The sequence below is a fragment of the Mirounga angustirostris genome, unplaced genomic scaffold (assembly GCF_029215605.1).
Source record: "Mirounga angustirostris isolate CCGP_5_RB_7025 unplaced genomic scaffold, mMirAng1.0.hap1 SCAF_2, whole genome shotgun sequence".
Lineage (NCBI taxonomy): Eukaryota > Metazoa > Chordata > Mammalia > Carnivora > Phocidae > Mirounga > Mirounga angustirostris.
In genome coordinates this window covers 43,627,582-43,637,509 of record NW_026991710.1, presented here as the reverse complement: position 1 = coordinate 43,637,509, position 9,928 = coordinate 43,627,582, and the positions used below count along the sequence as shown (strand labels likewise).

Below are 9,928 nucleotides of genomic sequence, written 5' to 3'. Positions count from 1 at the left end.
GGGTTATTGTGAACATTAAAATAAGATAATCCAAGGAAACTACCTGGCATATAATAAGTGCTCCCCAACTCTCCTCCTCCGTCTTTAAAAAATAAAGAGTGTCTTGACTTCTATTATGTCATAAACTAATGGTGAGAAAACTATGTATCAGTTGTTTGCAAACAGATAAAGCAACTTTTTTGGTAAGACTTTTAGGAAGGCAAAGGAATACTACGAAAGTTAAAAATAATTTCTTGTCTTTACTTCTCTTCTTTACTAAGAATTGCTAATAGTGCTCACTGCCCTCATGGGAAGTTGTAAGGATAAAGCAAGGGATGAAGTGAAGTATTCAGAACAGTGTCTGCCCAAAGGATGTGCTCGATGAGTGTTGGCTACTTTTATTATTTTCTAACATCCTTTTCTGGTGCTGTGTGAATTTTCAGTTGATTATTTAAATTCCCTGCTTGCTTTCCACATTTAAAAATTGTTGTATTTATCCTATGTGAGCTATAACAAGAAACTATATGGGATAGTTTAGGGAGGGCACATAGACATACCTATTTAAAGTAACTGGGATTTTTCCTTTGTGGGTGACAAGTGATGAAATTCTGTTTCATCTGTTTCACAAAAAGGATGAGGAGTTTTTTTGTATTTATTAGAATGTAAGATTTTATGAATAAAACCAACCACTAATAGAAACATGCAAGTCAAGCCTGGCTTTGTGGTGACCTAGCCTTTTTTTCCCTTGAATATACAAATATATTTTGAGTTTAAGTTGAAAAAATAAATCACACAGACAGTGAAATAAATGTGGGTGTGGAAGGAAGGTGAATGAGAGATGAAGGGTATGCTCATAATTTCCCATGGCATGATAGTCGTGAGTACAGATGTGCTATGAAATCAAGCCAACATCTGGCAAGTCACAGGCTCTTGTAAGTTACAGCATAAACAAATACTGGAAACAAAAGGAGTAAACATGAGAAAATATGCAAATATGTAATCAACAAATGGCAGTATTTGAAAATATAACAGCCACTAGAAGAGTTGATCTTTATATTTTTTATTTGTAAAAGCAACACTTTCTTCTTTTGATTAACTCTTATAGAAATATATGAAATAAAACGTGCAAATTCTCATCCATCTGCCTCTTTGCTTCAACCGTTTCCCAGAGGTAATGTCAAGATACTGACAGTGGAAAAGTTAGTGATGGTATCTAGATCAGGCATCACTTTGGTTATAGTTACTTAAAATTTTTTTAGCGTGGAAAATTTTAAACATGTAAAAGTAAAGAATAGTAAAATGAACCCATATATACTCAGCAACCAACTTCCACAATTATTAAATTTTTGCTAGTCTTCATTTTTACTTTTTAACATACGAAGTCCAACATGCTTGTGGTGATGGAGCCAAATTTGGCATCACGGAGTATAATTTATGTAGTGTGCTTTGGTGATATGAACAATGTATATTCTGTGTGCACAAGAGCCAAAGAAGTAGCTGGAATACAGAGCAGTCTGCGATTGGTTAAAGTTGCCCTAGATGGAGCTACATGATGACTGCTCATTTATGCTCATACTGCCTTTATTTTCACCATTGTAACTGTAGTCTCTATTATTGTGCCGAGCACATAGTAGGTGCTCAAAAACTGAAGGAGCCCTATTTGCAGTGTAGATCTCTGTAGTACAAAGGAGGCCACACACTGTGGCGTGACTAACCCTCGCAGAATGCTTCCCAATGTATCAGGGGCTTACTACATGCTAGCTGCCCGTGCTCACCAGCTGTTGGGTCCTGTTCTAAATGCCTTACATGCAGTAACTCATTTAATTCTTGCAAAAACACCCTAGGAAGAAGGTACTATTGTCACCTTTTGCGTCTTACAGGTATGCAACCAGTAAGTGGGTCAAGATCACATGAATAGTGAGGGGTAGATCCGGGGGTTGAGCCCAGTTAGTGCGGCCCCAGAGTCTGTGCACTTAGCGACACTCTTTGCTGCTTCACCCCAAATGTGTCTGAATCCCATCTCTGGAGCACTAAACACACTTGAGCACTTTGGTAGGTCGTGGTTGTACCCGTACTGCAGGATTAACTCACAAAATCACTCCAACGGTGCCAGATAATGGGGGGGTGTCGCCCCTAGACCAGACGTTTTTCAAAAAACAGGCTTTGTCGTTTTTCATGAACATAAGGCTACTTCTAAGTACTGTGTGGGAGGGAATGTGGTAGACTGATTTCATTGAGCCCCTGCCAAATTCTGGTCTTGTGGCCATCAAAGACGCATCATTTCCTCCAAGACTTCTAAAGGGGGCTATTACCATGGGCCTGCAAGTTCTGGTTTGCATTCGGAGGAGACACTATCTTCCTAAGTGAGACCTGGAAGAGGAAGTGTCATGAATTGTAAATAAGCCTGAGAGAAAAGAACTGTTTGGAGATGGAAATGGAGAAAAATGGCCTTTCCAAACCAGGTTCTATCCCCCTCCCCCGTGTCCAGCTTTGCCAGAGCCTGTCCTGTTTTACTTGCTAAGTTTACTAGCAGGAAGAAAGGAGTTTCTTTAAGGATACCCGTGCCTCTTACAAATAATTATCTCCTAGGTCAAATATCAGTACATATCTCTACCCTAGAACATCATGCCACTATTAGAAGAATGAGATGGAGCCTTATAGGTTGATGTAGAATGATCTTCAAGTTATATTATATTTTATTTTCTAAAAGATTTTATTTATTTGAGAGAGAGAGAGAAAGAGCAGGGAGAGGGACAGAGAGAGAGGGAGAAGCAGGCTCCCCCTAGGATCATGACCTGAGTCGAAGGCAGACGCTTAACCGACTGAGCCACCCAGGAGCCCCTCAAGTTATATTTTAAAGTGAAAAAAGCCAACACACAGTATTTATACCCAGGCCACCCTTGCTGAAACTCCTATACCTCTACGTGCATAAATTTTGCTTGGAAAAAAAGAGGAAAGGTGAAAATGCTTGCCTCTGCTGAAGAAGGGCTTTTCATTCAAAACTTTTTCATATTATAAAAAAGTTCTAAGTACATATATTCATTGTTTTTCAGAGTTAAAGTATTTCAGTTGTCAACCTGGCAAAGTAGAAGAGTAAATACAGCAAACATTTTTAAACATAGAAGAAAAGCATCACTTTACAGTGGGTGTTTCAGGAAGGGGGGTTTGGCCTAGATGCAGAAATAATAATTCTACTTCTTCATCTCCCTGAAGGTGGTGGTCCTTTAAGACAGAGAGATCTGCAAGATCCTTATTTAAAGAAATTAAGGGACTTTTTTTTTTTAAGATTTTATTTATTTATTTGAGAGAGAGAGAATGAGAGAGAGCACATGAGAGGGGGGAGGGCCAGAGGGAGAAGCAGATTCTCTGCCGAGCAGGGAGCCCAATGCGGGACTCGATCCAGGGACTCGATCCAGGGACTCGAACCAGGGACTCCAGGATCATGACCTGAGCCGAAGGCAGTCGCTTAACCAACTGAGCCACCCAGGCGCCCAAGAAATTAAGGGACTTTTGGTGTCGTTCTCTAGGTGTGGGGAGAAATGGAGAGAAAAGAAGGGAAAAAAAAATGTCTAAAGGAATCTGAATTCTCCAAACAGCTCCATGAGGAGTCTACACATGCAGAGATAGTTGTGAGGTTTGGTACGGAGTGTTCTGGGTGCCTGGGGTCTGGGAGCATTCGCTTCATTGCTTCTCCAGCGAAGCCGGCCTCCTTCTCCTAGCCTAAGGGTATCTTGGCTGGGAGCTCTGTTCTGAAAAGGGACCTGGTCAAAAGCCCAAGAAGAGTCAGGTAGGGGCTCCTTGTCAGGTAACACGGTGGACAAAAGCCCCTTCTCAAGGAGAGAGCCTCACTCAGGGATAGGTGACTATCACCGCTGCGGGTACACTAGAGCCCTGGGTACCTACAGCTCCCTGGAGTCCTAATGGAGGTTTTTGGTGAAAGCCCGGTGAAGGGTCTCAAGTTTAAGAGCCTTTGGGGGCTAGGCTGGTAACCTAAAAACATTTGAAGCTGCCAGATATAAGAGGAAATAGGGGGAACTTTGGAGAACTGAGCATGTGTATATTCTGACTAAAGGCATTCAGATTCAGATTTTTAAACTACAGTTTTGCTAGCCAAGCAAAACACTGGCTGGAGTCACTGCCGGTTTGCGATCCTGCATTCGCCTGGGCTCAGTATCCGCTTTTCTCTGGTTGCTTCAACCTGCGGCTGATCCACCGGGAAAGCGCGGACGCCGAAGACGGTCGCAAATTTTGGCGCGCCCCCTGAAGGCTCAGTGTCATTCGCCTGCGCTCGCCGCGCTGTCCCCTCCTTCGGCACCACCCAGCCCCCACCCGCATCTCGGAGGGCCCCAACCTACTGAAGCTTGGAGTGTCTCAGAAGCCCTTACGGGCTACATTTCATCTCTACCAGAAATGGAGTTGTTGCGCCCGGGACGTTCCCCCTCCGGAGACTCGGGGCCAGATGCGGTCCCAGGCAAGCGGGGAGACCGGGAGATGTAGTGCGCCTGGGAAGCAGCGGGTCCCGGCCTGGTAACCGGCTGAGAGGCGGGGCCAGCGGCAGAGGGGAACCCCGCCCCGGCCCCGCCCCTCGTAGCCCCGCCCCCAAGCTCTAGAGTTTCGGCCTCCAGCTCCCACCGCGCACTGAGTCCCGGGACCCCGGGAGAGCTGGCGGTGGTTGGTTGGGTTTCTTCTGCCCGCGCGGAGCATCACTTGCGCTCTACGGCGAGCCCAGAGCTGTCGCGCAGCGGGGATTTCCTCTCCTCCCGGCACCCGCTGACGCCCCTGCAAGCCGTGGCCGGAGCCAGGGCACCCTCCCCTTTGCGCCCCACAGTCCTGCGCTGCGGCGCTCCTTCCACCTCCGCGCCTTCTTCGCGGGGCAGGCCCAGGGAGAAAGAACCGGCGCCCAAGTCCTGGGCACCGCGCCCGGCGCGAGGTGCGGGATGGAGAGCAAGGCGCTGCTGGCCATCGCTCTGTGGCTCTGCGTGGAGACCAGGGCTGCCTCAGTGGGTAAGGAGCCCACTCCCTAGAAGGAAGGCGGAGAGGTCGGGTGCGGGCGGAGAGATGGGGCGATGCGGAGAGGTCCTGGAGGCCGGATCTAACTCGGAGTCAGAGAGCTGGAAAGATGAAAAGTGACTTGACACTTTGTGTTTTTTCATTTACCAGTGAGGAAACCGAGGCTCTTTGATTGGCCCAAGATTATCCAGAGTTGGTGGTCTCCCGAGCCCAGTTCCTTTTCATGACTCTGGTCTCCGACCCGGGCCTCGGCTGGAGCGAGTCCTGCGGAGCCGACACACCCTCGGGGAGGCGGGGGTGGGAAGGCAGGCGCCGGGGCTGGCAGGCAAGAGGTGCCCCCGCAGGCGGGAACAGGCTGTGGAACGTTGTCCGGCTGGGCGCACAATCCTTAGCCCGGGCGCGGGGAAGGAAGCCTTGCAGGGAGAGCCAGCCAGTTCGCTCCGATCGCCTGCATCGTGCACTCAGCTCTACCTCTGCAGGAGTCAGGCGGACCCCGGTGTGCGGTTCCCTTCTGGCTGGAACCCACAAACACATCCACCGTATGCGGTGCAGTTCAGGGAGGAAAACTTTTTTTCCCCTTCCTTGGTGCAGGATGCTGCTGTCCTTGCAGAGAGAAGGTGAAATTGAGCTCCGAGCCGGGGTTGTGACAGCTTCCCAAAATGTTTCCAAGTAACAGTCACCTTCTTATGTAAAACAATCACATCTTTCAAAGCTTTGGTCCTTGGGATAAGCGCATGGTCAGAAGCTCAAGTTCTGAAAACTTACTCTGCGGGACTCAGTAGCTAGATTTAGCGCCGCTCCGCACTTTCCTTGCCACCTAAAATTTCAGTCTTCTTCAGGATTAGGAACACACATGCGCTTGATGCAATAAATGTCTGTCTTTCTTCGAAAGCTTTACCCGCCCCCACAACCCCCTTCTCATATCTCTTTTCTGTAGCCACAGTTTGCTGATTTCCAGATTTCCACTCTTTGGAGGGTGAGAAAGGAAAGAGGGTGGAGGGGGAAAAAAAGTCAAATAATTCAGGGGAAAATTTCTTATATTGAAATAAAAGAATCACATGTCTTTAAAAAAAGACACTCGTATACAGTAACAAGATCATCTGGGTATAGTTATTAAATTTTCTTGATAATGACTTGGTTCATCAGGGCCAGCTCCACCATGGACACTCATTTGTCCCTGACAAGACCTCTCTTTCCCCCTTTATGGTCTGGAACATGTGGTTGTTCTGTATCCCACAAAGAAGTGAGTTGCTTCTAAGCCTGGGGTGTTTCATCACGCAGCAGTAGTAACTGTAATCGGGTTGTCCTGAATATAATGATGAGGTTGCCCTTTTGGAGTGTGTGACTTGCTTAATTGGATTGGGCTGTAATTGGTGCCATCAAATTCTAGAGACAGAGGCACTGTTGTTTTTCCTTCCTGTCTTTGAGCTGGAAGGGTAATAGCGCACAAATTAATTAATTTTGGTTAGGGGATTTGAACATAGAAGGGCTTTTTATTGAGTAGCAGCATATGTACTTCTTATAGTTATTTCTTTAGAATTTTCTGAAGAGTAGAACTTAAACTTGCCAATGCAAATGAATGAAGCTTAATGGAGCAAAACAAAATTGAATGTTGGTTGGTCTACAGATATGAATGTGAAGTTATCATTATTGATATAGCCTTGTTGAAAAGATTTTTGTTGAATAGTATGGTATTGTCTTAGCTTCCTATGAATGGAGAACATATCTTTAATTAATTTTTTAACATAAGAAAGTGTGTCTAGAGTGTGAGATAATCTGTGACAATAATTTATGAGAGATCTTCAAGAACCTCTTAGTTCAGTGGCAGAATGAACATGGCTTATTTAGAGCTTTGCCTTTACTACCGTTTTTTTTTTCTCTCACATAAATGTGCCCAGATAATGGGTTCTTTCTCATTTGGATCACTGTACACATTGTATTAAGTTACTGTTTTCAACATATTTCTCAACCTAGTGTTTCCCAGCCAAGTTTGATACTTGTACTCATCCAAATGAGTTGTTTTCATTTTCCTTTTCTTAAAGTGAGACTCCATTGTTGGAAGGATTTTCTATTGTTTTTAAAAACTTTGCTTCATTGTTTGTCTACTTTGGGGGCAGTTATTTCCTTCTGTGTTGAAAAGGGCTATGGTAATTAACCGAACATGGTAAGCCAGATCAATAGCTGTCCAAGAGTGTCCCATAGGCCATGTGTGATTGAGTCATCTGAAATGCTTGTGAAAATGCAGATTTTATTATCCCTAGGGCTAGGGATATCTTACACATCTTAAAGTTTAAGAATTACTAGCCCAAGCACAAATCAGTATACCAATTAATTTCTGAGATTTATTTATGTAACTTAAGTTCTAAATTTTTAAAAAAAACTATCAACAACCTATTTTGGGGTCAACAAATTTACAGTTGTGTCAACAACCTATTTTGCACATCTGGGTGAGTGTGTAGAAATATGGGTGATTAGCTGTTCATTTTTGCCTGCAGCTGTTCACATTGAGGTCCACAGATTCAGTGTACTGGATATTTGCACTGGATATTTGCTCACTCTCTTTACTCATACTTTTTCATATTTGTTAATACTGTCTTATTTACCCAACAAGATTAGTGCCAGTTTAGGCCTTGAGAGTCAGTGGTTCTTTTTAAAAAAATTTTTTTACTTATCTTTAAAATTCTAGTATAATTAACATACAGTGTTATATTAGTTTCAGGTCTACAATATAGTGATCCATCAGTTCTGTACACGACTCAGTGCTCATCATGATAAGTGTACTCTTAATCCCCATCACCTATATCACCCATCCCCCCACCCACCTCCCCCTGGTAACCATCAGCTTGTTCTCTATATTTAAGAGTCTATTTTTTTGTTTTGTTTCTTAAATTCCACAAATGAGTGAAATCTTTGGTATTTGTTTTTCTCTGACTTTGTTTAGAATAATACTCTCTAGCTCCATCCATGTAGTTGCAAAATGGCAAGGTTTCCTTCTTTTTTATGGCTGAGTAATACTCCATAGCATCTGCATCTTCTTTATCCACTCATCTATTGATGGACACTGGGTTACTTCCATATCTTGGCTAATGTAAATAATGCTGCAAAAAAAAAAAAATGCTGCAATAAACACAGCGGTGCATGTATCTTTTTGAATTAGTGTTTTCATTTTCTTTGGGTAGAGAGTCTTTTGTTCTTAGTTGATGTGAGTTAAAGATCATATTAAGCTTGGGTGATTACCCAGCATCCATCACTTTTTGAGGTGATGTTTTGGAATCTGGATATTAGTTCAGGCCCTAGCATGGTGGACAGTTTTTCTTTCTTTGATAGTTTTCCATCACTTACTAGCTCTTTGCATTTAGTTCACAGAGAACTCTGTTTTCTTGCTGTGGAGTGATCCATGGTGAGGAATCTGTCCAGTGGTATTTTTAGGTAAATACAGCTTTCTTGTATTGTAAACTTGGTATCAGGATGAGCTCAGAGCTTTGATTAATAAGTTGAGATTTCCCGAATTGTAATTCATTAACACTACACTTTTTTAGTTACATTCTCTAAGAAAAAGTGTATTAATAGGTGTATTATATGGACACTGGCAAATGTTTTTTTTTTTTTCCCCTCAATTCCTCTCACCTAGTTTTAATGTACAGTCTTCCAACTTTGGCAGTTCAGTTACCACAGGAAGTGCACTAGAAAATTGATAAAGGAAAATGAGACAATGTTATGGGCACTCCTCTCCCCTTCAGGGTACAGAGATGAACTGTATAGAAATCTCTCTTAGTAGTATTCATTAATCAGCAATTTAGTCAACTGTGTACATCCTATGCTTTATAAGAAATGTCAGTGGGTCCTTTCCCAAGGGAGTGAGATCATCAGATGAAGGTTCATTTGGTTTCAATGTCCTATATCCTTTTGTAAGACCTTGAAGTTGGCAATGCAGGAAAACAGGAACTCCACCCTAGCTCCATGAATTGCAGAACTTTTGTGTTGGTTTATGACCATCTGCCCATTCTTCCTGTTATGACACAGTTTGTGAACTTTTACTGGGAATGGTGAAAAGTAAATTCACAGTTTTACACAATGAATTGCTGAAGAGGCCTTTTAAAGTATAGAGTGTGCATTGTTTATGGAAGGTGTTTCCTATTGGGTCTGACTCAGTGGCAACTATATTCATTTATTTAATTTGTTTCTAGGTTTGCCTAGTGTTTCCCTTGATCCACCCAGACTCAGCATACAAAAAGACATACTTACAATTATGGCTAATACAACTCTTCAGATTACTTGCAGGTAAGGATTCATTTTAGATTCAGATTTCCTATGTTAAGTAACTCATTGTTATTGAGGGAAAATAATTTACATAAGCAGAATTGTAATAGAGTTGTAGTAATTGTAAGTAGTGACATTTCTAATAAATGATTTAATAATGAAAAATTAGAACGCTCTTCTCCCAAAAATTTTGTATGATTTTTCTGGAATTTTTTTCCTGCTATTCTCTGCCAACACACACACGCACACACACACGCACACATGCACACACGCATATGCACACGCACACACGTACACGCACGCGCGCACACACACGTACACATGCACACATATGCACACGCACACATGCATGCACACACGCACACATACACGCACACACGCATATGCACACACGCACACACGTACACATGCACACACGCATGCACACACACGCATGCACACACGTACGCATGCACACACGCACATGCACACACGCGTACACACGCACACACACATGCACACGTACACATGCACGTGCACACATGCACACACGCACACGTACACATGCACACACACATATGCACACGCACACATGCACACAGTACAGCACCTGGCACATAGTAAATAGTAGACATTCAATAAATATTGAATAAATAAGTGAAATTAAGGACTTACCCTCTTACCCTTAAGGGATGGGGTT

At 43.3% G+C, this 9,928-nt stretch overlaps 1 protein-coding gene across 1 annotated transcript in view; it reads left to right on the top strand.

The window, feature by feature from the left end:
* The first annotated feature begins 4,825 nt into the window (after positions 1 to 4,825).
* The window catches only part of KDR (kinase insert domain receptor), a 45,096-nt gene continuing 39,993 nt past the window's right edge, over positions 4,826 to 9,928 (top strand). Inside the window, exons 1-2 of the mRNA XM_045881129.3 lie at positions 4,826 to 4,983; positions 9,177 to 9,270. Of these exons, the coding sequence (XP_045737085.1) occupies positions 4,917 to 4,983; positions 9,177 to 9,270 (161 nt within the window). The 5' untranslated portion in view covers positions 4,826 to 4,916. The remainder of the gene's footprint in view (positions 4,984 to 9,176; positions 9,271 to 9,928) is intronic.